The sequence below is a fragment of the Neopelma chrysocephalum genome, unplaced genomic scaffold (genome assembly GCF_003984885.1).
Source record: "Neopelma chrysocephalum unplaced genomic scaffold, ASM398488v2 Primary Assembly neopelma1_59, whole genome shotgun sequence".
Classification (NCBI taxonomy): Eukaryota; Metazoa; Chordata; class Aves; order Passeriformes; family Pipridae; genus Neopelma; species Neopelma chrysocephalum.
In genome coordinates, this window is record NW_020897714.1 from 24,733,330 (window position 1) to 24,744,413 (window position 11,084).

An 11,084-nucleotide genomic window follows, 5' to 3' on the forward strand; every position below is an offset into this window, starting at 1 on the left:
TGTGGCTTGCACCTCACCCACCACCCTCCTCATTTCTGCTCCTCCCCAACACAGGTCTACTTACAGAGACACAAGCAGAGCCCTCCTTGCTCAAGTCCATAAAACCTCCCTGGATGGGACAAATCTTACAAGCTCTCACGCCATGTTACAAGAATACAAAGGTTTCCTGCAGGGTGAGACATGAGGTCTCCCACAGCAGAGGATCAGCACTAGGAGACAGGTGATCTACCTGGTACAACACCCTGATGATATGCAGGTTCCTCTGTGAAATTCCCATCCCCTCTGTCCCAAAAGCATCAGCATTACACACTCAGCTTGAAAGGTCTGGCTCAGGAAAAAGGTTGTCTATAAATGTTTGGGGTTTTATTTTTCCTTGTAAAAAGGATCCACTGTGATGGTGATTTTAGCAAATGCACATGTTTAAATACCCTATGAACAGGACAGTTAGACCCCAGAATGCTTTGGGTAAGAAGGGACCTTAAAGAGCCTCTAGTTCCACAACCCCTGCCATGGGCAGGGACACCTCTCACTAGACCAGGTTGCTCAAAGCACTATCCAACCTGACCTTGAACACTTCCAGGGAAGGTGCATCCACAACTTCTCTGGGCAATCTGTTCCAGTGCCTCACCAACCTCAGAGTAAAGAATTTCTTCCTAATATCCAATATAAATCTCCCTTCTGTTAGATTATATTTTTTTTAGATATTCCTCACCAGAACCACGTTCTTTATGCCAAGGTAGAAGCTGCACTGTGTTGCTTCAGTTATCCATAGCTGAGCACAATGGATCTTTTGATAACAACTACATTTCCCTTACTGAAAAGAGAATGTCTACAGACATAACTGGCAAACTAAACCTAAACTTGATCATAGGGGGAAATTCCCTAAACATTTTCTTCAATTAGGAGAGGCACGAGAAGAGCTTATGTAATGCTATACTTGATCTATTTCTTGGTTGGTAAGAAAAATGTTTGGCATTCAAATAGGCATTCATCTTCCCATCTCTTCTACATGTAATAACTCAAACATTCAGACTGGATAGCATCTACTTAATAAAAATCTGTCATCCACTTCTCCAAGGGGGTTTACTGCATTCATATTGAAAAGAAAAGTAAGACGGGAGAAATTTCAGTCTTGGAAATAGGTTAGCAAGAAGGTGTCTTTGCTTATATGCCTTCCTAAGCAAAAATATTTTAGAGATGCATAGTGTTTGTAAATACTGTTATCATACAAAACTAATAAATTACTCTTCTTTACTTTCCTCAAAACGAATCTGACTTTTCACAACAGGAAAAAACAATGATTAAGAAATCTGTCCTATCTCAGGTCATATGTTTGTCAAGACTGACTTTTCCAAATACCGTACACCAAGACAAGAGTAAGCAGCTTATATGGTAAGTATACTCCCAGGTACCTCACATTAACATAATTTTCTATTTTCCAGGAACTAAACTGCAACTGTGGTCTGACCCATCTCAGCTAACTCTTGATGTTCACATGTGAACTACTCGCAAGAGGTGATGTTTGCTGTGAAAGCACTCTCTATTCCTCAGGTAGGTACCTCACAAACTCTGAACCATGCTGTAAGAATGCCTGTTTCTCTTACCTCATCAGAAATGGACCAGAAACTTATCTGGGCAAGATGCACTCACATACTGAAATACACCTGCATAAATCACAAACAGGGTTGAGTGTTGCTGGATGAGTAAATTACTTATGGTTTCTGACTAACTGAAATAATTTTTGCCAAATTTAATCTAAATTCAGTATGCCAAAGCTTACAAGAGTCAGGTTCTTTATTGTGACATTATTACCTACCAAAATTTAGCTAGACTGTATGTGTGTGTGCTAAACCTTCCCTTCACAGGGAGCTGAAACACTTTGTTTAGGCTTCCCCTCCTTCTTACCACGTATTTTTTGAAGGCAAAAATAGAGGGAAGGGAAGAGGTGGGGCTACCCTCCATGCCACCTTTCTCCAAATAGTTCTTTATACATTTTTTTTTATTCAACCACAAAGCTGAAAAAGCAACACCACAAAATTGCCTCCAAAGCACCAAAAAGCCCCAAACCTCATTTCCAGGTCATTGCTCAGCTAAAGTTAATAGAGCAGTGACAGTGACACCATCTTGTTCTTCTGGTGATCTCATCCACATACACCTCACTGCTTCATCACTGTGTCACCAAGTCATGCTGACTCTGTGAAACAACTGCTTAAGAAAAGGCGCATTACACAATCTTCTGCTTAATTCTGTATTCAAGGATTTTGTGGCAAATCATACCCAAACCTTGTCTATTGCAAAACATTGTTTACAAGCTAAAAAAAAAAAATGTTACATGGGCAACAGACATAGTGAAACAGCAGACCCTCTGAAGACCTCAGGAAAAAAAGAACAGGGTGGTGATTACCTGTTTCCAAGCCTTTTTGAAAATTTCTTTTTACTTAAAAATGAAAGAAAAATCAATGTAATCCAAGCTCAGGCTTGATTTTTCAAAAAGCAGATATTTTCCAGAAATCTGAAGTATAAACAAAACACGCCTTGCCGATGCCTAAAATCTACCTGACACAACACCTCATGGCTTTCTACAGCTTCCTGAGGAGAGGAAGTGGAGAGGGAGGTGTTCAGCTCTTCTCCCTGGTACTCTATGATAGGATGCATGGGGATGGTTCAAAGCTGCAGCAGAGGAGGTTCAGACTGGACATTTGGAAGCATTTCTTTACCAAGAGGGTGGTCAAACATTGGAACAGACTTCCTGGAGAGGTGGTCCATGTCCCATGTCTGTCAGTGTTTAAGAGGCATTTGGGCAATGCCCTTAGTAACAGGCTTTAACTTCTGGTCAGCCCTGAAGTGGTCAGGTAGCTGGACCAAATGATCACTGTAGGTTCCTTCCAACTGAAATAATCTAGTCTATTCATAGTAATAATAATGAAATTTTAATGGAAGGCTGCCTTGAGCACGAATGACCAGAGGGACATATGCGAATATTCTGGTTTGAAGGACAGAAAAGCTACAATTTGTATTCCTGCAGTGGTTGCTGGTCAGTTGAAGTCCTTCACTGCTCTGACACGCCAAGTTTCTGATAATATTTCCAGATTGCTTTGGATCAGAAAAGTAATTTTACCACATGCAAGCAAACACTAAACAAGTGGAACATGAAGCAATATATTACATGTTAGAACAAGTTATTAAGAAAGCCCAAACAACCAAAAACCCACCTCATCAAATTCTGACAACATTTTATGAAATTTTGCCTTTTAGAGGTGATCCTGTTTTTCCTTGAAACACACCCAAAGTTGTCTTTCTCTGGCTAGTGGAGGAATTTAGGAATTTAACAGGCGAAACCTTGGTTTCCCACTGAATTTGTGTAACGTAAATCATTCCACAAGGAAAGTTTCCTACTGTGCAAACAAGAGGATACTGATGGGGCAAGGTTTAGCACAGACTGAGCAGCAATAGCTGTCAGTATCCTTCACCATCACAAGTAAAGGACTGTTGTATGTGAGAAGTGACACTATGGCAAAGCTTCAACTTGAAGTCACTTACAGTCATCTCCAGGGACAGAGACAAAAATCCAATGCAAAAACAGTTACCATGTGTTGGTTTCCCAGTAGGAAACCTCTCAGGCCTCTCTCAGAGTTTGACAAAGCTGAGAAATGGCAGCCAGCTAGATCAGGGCTTCTTACATCATCTGGAAAAAGCTCAATATCTTACACATTTCTTTACAGTAACAAATTGTCTTGTAGAATTTGACCAGGGATTGCTGCACATGCAGCCTGTCATGTCAAGGCAGGGAAAACCAGAGTCTCAGTTACCAGATCCCAAGCTCCCTGAACTCAAGACAAAAGTTCCCATGGATCAGTTGAGTGCAGAGGATGCTCCAGGGTCTGATTTTGGCCAGATGTTGATTTTTAAAGTGCTACATGTGCAGGTGCAGACATCCTATTCAGTTTTAGTATGAGGCATTTACTTCTCCTTGCTACTAAGCCACTCTGAGCTCTGGATAACTCAAGACTCAACTCTTACCTAAAAAACCCTGTGAAGGCTATATTCACAGCATGCTTTGCAGCTGAAACATGTTGTACTTTTTTATGTGGAAAATATATACATCTTCTGCAGGGGCTTACAGTTTTTAAGGAGAAAGCTCCAATAGTCTGAAAAGTCTCTGGGAGCTCTTTTTTAATTTAGCAATGTGGTGTGTTGGCTGACACTGGCAAGCAAACTCATATTTATGAAGTGTCCTCTCAGTGCCCTGTGAAATTTGCCATTTCCCTCTGTGACAGTCAGTGCTATCTATCACGAGAACATAATCCCCTAGGACAGGAGACCCGAGCCCCTTTGCTGCTCTCCTCTGCAAACAGATGTGTGCACGTTCCCCAGCTCTGAAAGTCACAGCCAGCTTTTGGCAAAGAACTACAGCAGCTGCACATCTGCAGAGGGGAAAAGCTTTCAGCAAAAAATACAGAGAGGGATCTCATCCTCCCCCTGCCTGCAAAGCAAGCTCAGCATTTGTTCCTCTCCAGATGACACCCTGATGGGTTGATTTAATCATTCACATATGCATGCCTATTCACAATGCTTCCAAAATACCAGGGCTGTGACAGCATCTCACCTGAACTGCTCACAGTAACACGGCTTGTCAGCAAGTGTTTGGCAAGAAGTCTCGAAGGATAAGAAGAGAAAAATCAATGTTCAAGGACACTGCTAATATAAAATGATTCTACAGAATACAAGTGGGTGAGTGAGAGACCACTTGTGATGAGGAAAACACCTAAGCAGGTGCTTAATTTTAAGCCTATGCTCAAACCCCACTATCTTCCATTAGACTGCATGAAATCCAGTCCAATATTCCCAGAGCAGGAAAGGTGTACTGCACTGAGAGCCAAAGTGCTCTGATGGGTGGATCTAAGCATGCACCATGACCCACGTCTGCTTAAATGATATGTCAGACTGGGGGGCACAGCACAAAACATTTAAGTATGGCAGGATCACGGAAACACTTCACCACTTTTATTCCCAAAGGGAAATCTACTTAAAACACAGAGCATCTAGCCATTTGAAATTATTCTGGTTACAAAGAGCAGCAAGTCATCCCCCCCAAAACAGTCTCTCTAGTGGATTGCCAGAGTACCTTGTAAGTTTCTGGAAACACAACTTATGTGCCTGAACTTGGTCAGGAGCCATCTGCTCTCCAGGATCTGCAGGATCAGGAGTCCCAGGGCCTGGCAGGGTCTCAGCCAGAACTCTTTCATCCACTTCCAAGTGAGGTGGCACCTCTCCCCACTCGAGCTGCCCCTAACCATCATAAGCTCTTGACTTTTTAAGCATCCAGGCCAGATTTTCAGATGACCTCAGAGCAAAGCTTTTCTGACTGTTTCTCCAAGACCAGATTTTCTGCCAGGTAGTCCCCTGCAGATATCTAACCAAGGCAAGACCCTTCCAAGCAAGGTTGGCACCCCATATGCTGAAATGTTCAGCCAATCTGATTACTTACCATGATGCCTAATGAGGAGATGGGCATAGGAAAATAAGAGCTGCCAGCATGTCCTTGCAGAACCTATCTTTACACTAGACTTCATTCAGATCAGTAGCTCTCTGCCGTACATATGCTAGAGGGAATGAGAGCAGTGGAACAAACCTCCTCCAACAGCTCACACAGCGGGCATCTGCCTTATTAGTGGCACAGCACCAGTAGCAAGTCACAAAGCCCACTTCAGACATCACAGATAGAGCTGAACAACAGCTGTCTTACCTGTCTAGCTTCCTTCCTTTTGCTTTTTACTCTAATCTTCCATCACGCATCTCAAAATCGTCTGTGTCCCATACCCACACTCCTAGATGAGATCTTGTCAGCACTGCACATGGAACCAACTGCATGAAGAACCCAGGGGATGGCCAGGCCCATCTGTTAGAGGCTTTTCTCTGTGTGGGTTGGTGTTTTTATTTTAACTCCCTTTGCTTCTGGGCCCCTCTTCATCTCTTGCTCCTCCCATCTCCCTCTCTCTGCTCATGAGGACACAGTTTCCATCCTGGCTCTGGGCCAGCACAAGTACGGGCAAAGGCAGAGCTCAGGAAAAGCCATCTTCTGCTCTCTTTCATCACATAAACACTGCCAGTTCCCAGCCCAGGAGCACAGGGCTGGGCCAGAGCTTTGGCTGCAGTGCAGGGGGACCAATGACCAGGGACTCCTGCCAGGGCTGAACACGGCAGCCTGGCCACAGTGCAAACCTCCTCTCCTGGCCTTCCTGCTGCTGATGACCAACTTGAGGCTTACTGCAACCCAGGAGTTGCTCGTTGGATGGCAGACACAGTTCTGTCTCACACTCAGCAAAGGTCACGTGTAACAGCACATAGAGGGAATAGGGAACATTCAAGCCAAATGCTTGTTCACACCAGTGATTAAAAAAGGAGAACCAGAAGACCCCAAGCAAACCTGGCTGTCAGTGTCCCAACACCGGGATGACAATCTTGCCCAGAAGGCCTCAGAGATGAACTACATCCTAATAAGTTTAATCAGTAAAAACTGACCTTTAATGACCACAAACTATTGCATCTGGTCTGCTAAATCCTCAGAAGTAACAGTATGCCAGCTACAGCTGGTTTCCCTAACCTGGGGAAGGGACAACACCCTGAAGCAAAGGAGGAAGGTTATACCAGCACTCACAGTGTTCGTGAATGGCCATTACTCTTTCAAGCCTCTATCCTTCCAACTATGCTTGAATTCTCTCAGCTGCAGAAAAGACAGAAATTAGGTTCTCAATATATGTTATCTGCATTAAAGAAAGGAGGCCCCAGTGCTACTGTCCTTTCCACTGTACTTCAGAGCTACAGTCAAGAAAATTTTGGGGGTAAAATGCTGTTTACAGATAGTACTCCTCAGATGTGATGTTCTTTGAGCTGTATACAGGCAAAACTGTGCTTGCTCATTTCTCATCAGGACTTGAATGCAACAAGACATTTCTTTCCAGCTACATCCCACTCCCTTCTTCCCTGTGGAGAGTTTCCTCGATCCTTAAGGAACTGCTATGCAAGTGCATTAAAAGTCCTATTTCAGCATTTCCTTCATAGTAGAGGCCTCTTCCAGCCAGCTCTTGGGATCCTGCCAAGAGACATATCAGCCACTAGTACTTAAATCCTTCCGCTAAAAAATGCTTCCCTAAAGAGCTTATACCCCAGTTCTGGATGCCTAAGAGTGCTGATCACCACAATTAACCAGCCTCAACAAGAGCTTAAGAGAGGTCCTTCTCCACTCTCATGTACTTAATGGTGCACTACAGAGCCTTTTCTCCCCTTGGTCTGGCCTCCACTTAGCGGGGAGCAGCTTCAGCACAGTTCCAGTCAGGAAACAAATGTCAGGTGCTACAAAAGGAAGGGAGAACCAGCTGCTTTGAATGATGCATTTGGGGGATCCAAAAGAGCGTGACACTTATTGGGCACTTCTGAAACATCCAGCACCTCTCCGTGTAGGGCTCTGTTGCATGAAGATTTCATTGCCAAATTTCTTAAACTCTGGGCAAGGACTGCACTTGCCTCTCTGCCCCCAGAGCACCCAGCAAAACACAGATTTTAATGCCTGTCCATAGTAATTAGTTATTATGGCTGATATTAAGAACAATTCAGTGGAAAAGCTCCTCCTGAACTAAGATCACATCTGAAAAATACAGTTTACACGGTCTTTATTTATTGTCTCCTGATCAAAATTAATATTTTTAACATGCAAATACCCCAGGCATGGGAGAAAGACAAGCCTATTTTAAGTGCTTGACAAAGATATAAATGCCCTTCTTGTTTTGGAGAACAGAAAGCAGACAGAGGTTGTCTCTGCAGACAAAATGTCCTAAAAGATGTCTGAAGGCAGTGAGCTGGGGACACTACTAAAAGCAGCACTTTGGAACACTTCACACACAGTTGTGGTCTACAACGAACACTGTACTTTGGGTCTGAGCTGCTGAATAGGGAGTAACTTCTTGCATGGACTGTCAGGACATGGACATGCCAAAGGCCAACCCAGGCTTCAGTACAGATCACCGACAGGCAGAGAGTGGTCCCAGCAGAGCCATAAATCTTTAGCCTGCTTTTTACATCCCTGGTCACTCCAGTGCCCTTTGTTTTCACTGCTTTCTCTTCTGTTTCTCAAACAGGCGCCGTATTACCCTGGGAAATCCCATGGCTTTCCTCTCTTTTCCATACTTAGCATGAACTTAATGGTGAACATGAACATACTTAGCATTTTCAGTTGTTTACAAGTCTGACCCAACATGGTAGCTATCGATTTTCACATGCTGAAATACCATCTGGATTATTTAAAAAAACTCCAAACAACAACCAAACAACCCCCTGCTTCCCAACCCAAACAACCACCAAACCCCACAAACACTACCCCAGTGACAACATTTCAGAATACAACACAAGGAGCTTCCCTCTGGCAGGATGCAATAACAACTCCCTTTTTGGTGGTTCAGAAAATGGAGCCAGTACTTTACTGGACTTCACTACCACACGCCAAGAATGAGTGGTCAGTAAGGTGGCAGCCAACATACAAACCAGCTTTTTAATCCACCACCAACACTAGCAGCTCCCTTCCTGGTAGCAAATGAAAGCCCCATGGAAGTCCCTTTGGCCACCTCTTTATCCTTTCAGCTGAGCTCCAGGCTGGAGATGTTCCTTTCCAAAAGCAACAACCCTGTTTAAATGGCAAGAGCAAAGGTGTCTGGGAACACCTTAGGGTCAGGAACAACTCCCATACAATTTGCTGACCTGTTTAGGAAATGAACTCTGCTCCTGCAAAAAGCTAAGTGCCCACGCTTAGCACTTACTACCTCCTAGCACTTACTACCTCCTGCAAGGCTCCAAGCAGTCAGAAAGCCACAATCCCTCCATGACCATCCCTTGTCCAGCACCAAGCATCAAGAGCCTTGATGCTTCTCGGACACTTGTAAAGTCAAAACCTCTGAAAGCATCCCAAATACACCTGGCATGGTTTACCTTCCAGTGTGCATTTGACACCCTGGGACCACAGCAGCAGCCAGCTGTAGCTTCTTCCCTGTTCTCTTCCCAAACACCATTCCCCCTCCACCAACTCCATCATCATCCCTGGCTACCACAGCGGGAAAGCAAGCTGGAATTTTTCTCCCCGGGACAGGTGAATATTCTCACGGGTCCCCAGCGGGACTCAGAAATGTCACCCTGATAAGCTACAGACTGCACCCAAGGGCAGATGTTTCCTCCAGCCGAAGGTAAAGTAAGAGAAAAGCAAGCTATCAAGTGCAGAGAGAAAGAAATGGAGGGCTACCATCCGGGAGGGATTCAGGGGTTTGCCTAAACCGAAGAGAACTCTGGCTGTTTCCTCCAGTAGGGCCCGGGCTTCCCCCAAAGAATGTGCTTTGCGTTTCCTCGTCTGTTCTGTGCCGGAGACCGAGGCAGGGCTGAGTTTGCTAAGGGGCCCTGTGCTGCAGGGCTGCCGCTGCTCCTCCGCCCCATCGCTCCCGACCCGCCCGGGACCACTTTCCCGCAGCTCCTCACGTCCTCTCGGCCTGTTTTCCACCGGCCGAGACCCGCTCCCGCAGCCAGCCCGGCACTCCCGCACCCGGCGGGATTGGAGGGAGAGGCAGCCTCCCCGTCCCGGCGGGAACGCGGCTGTGCCGGGAGCGCGGGGGCGTTCGGCTCACGGACCCCGCTTTCCCTCTCTGCCGTCGAACGCGGTACGGGGGGGGGGAACAAAAGCCAATCGAGGGGTGGGAGGGAAGACCGAATTAAGAGGCTTTTCTGGAGCCGCACCGACCTCCGCCGCCCCGGCACCTCTGCTCTCCCCCCGTCCCGCCCGCCGGTTCCTCCGCGCCCCCCTTACCTTCCTCGGCGGAGCGGGGGGGCCGTGTCTCGGCATGACGGCGGCGGTCCCGGCGCCGGGCTGGCGGCGTGCGGACCCGCGGCTGGGGGCTGCCAGCCCGCCCCCCACCGCCACCGGCCCCGGCCCCGGCCCCGGCCCTGGCCGCCCTCCGGCGGGAGCACCGCCCCATCCCACCCCGTCCCGCCCCGCACCGCCGCCAGGGCAACCGCGCCCGCCCCCCGCCCCGGGCAGGGGCGCGTCCCGTGCTCCTCACTCGGGAAGGGGAATGCCCGGGGGTAACGGGGAGCGCCCAGGGGCAAGGGAGGATGCCTGAGGGTGAAGGGGGGATGCCCGGGGGTGAGGGGCTGCTCGGAGGAAGGTGAGGGGGCTGCCGGTGTCGAGGCCAGAAATCCCGAGAGGAGGCGCCCCAGCCGCCTTTCTGGTTGCAAACAGAAGTACCCGAGGGAACGTAGAAAGTCCTTACTCGCTACCAACTCAGCACCTGTCACTGCCACGGCTTCCCGTGGCTGATCGGGTCACGGACTCATCGCGGGAGAGCGGCTGACCAGGGATGCCCCGAGCCTGCAACACTATCAGCTGATCTGAGGTTGGATATTAGGGAAAGGTTCTTCACCCACAGGGTGGTCAGGCACTGGAACAGGCTCCCCAGGGAGGTGGTCACAGCACCGAGCCTGACAGAGCTCAAGAAGCGTTTGGACACACGGTGTGACTCTTGGGGCTGTCCTGTGCAGGGGGGCCAGGGCTTGAACTTGCTGATCCCTGTGTGCCCCTTTCCAGCTCAGGATATTCTATGGCTCTACGATTCAAAAGGGATGGAGCTGTGAAGGACCCCAGCCCAAGCGCGGCCCCTTTCCCTCCTGTCCCGCTCCGGTATATCCTGATCCCGAGGGGACGTTCCCACCGCGGAGGCGACAGCCCGGGCACCCGCCTCAGTCACCGCGCGCGAGCCCCCGCCGGGCCCTCGCTCCTGTCCCTTTAAGGGGCGGGGCGCGGCCGCGCTGCCGCGCGCTGATTGGCCGCACGCGCGCCCTCTCCGCCCCCCGGCAGCCGGTGCGGGCCGCGGGAGCGCGCGCGGTAGTGGCGGGAACGCGCGCGGTGGTGGCGGCAGAGCGCGCGATGGTGGCGGGCGGCGCCGCGCGGCTGCTGCCGATCCCGATCCCGATCCCGATCCCGCTCCCGCTCCTCCCGCGCGCCGCCGGGGCCAGGATCAGGGCGGCGCTGCCCGGCCGGGCGGCCGCGGGGC

The 11,084-nt window shown here is 48.5% G+C and overlaps 2 protein-coding genes across 3 annotated transcripts in view; one reads left to right on the top strand and one right to left on the bottom strand.

The window, feature by feature from the left end:
* DENND2A (DENN domain containing 2A) overlaps positions 1–9,919 on the bottom strand; it is a 56,390-nt gene extending 46,471 nt beyond the window's left edge. For both annotated transcript variants that reach the window (XM_027680549.1, XM_027680547.1), the window contains exon 1: positions 9,842–9,919. The gene's annotated coding sequence lies outside the window, so the exon portion shown is untranslated. The remainder of the gene's footprint in view (positions 1–9,841) is intronic.
* ADCK2 (aarF domain containing kinase 2) overlaps positions 9,371–11,084 on the top strand; it is an 11,262-nt gene continuing 9,548 nt past the window's right edge. Inside the window, exons 1-2 of the mRNA XM_027679608.1 lie at positions 9,371–10,042; positions 10,619–11,082. Coding sequence (XP_027535409.1) covers positions 9,371–10,042; positions 10,619–11,082 — 1,136 coding nt within the window. The remainder of the gene's footprint in view (positions 10,043–10,618; positions 11,083–11,084) is intronic.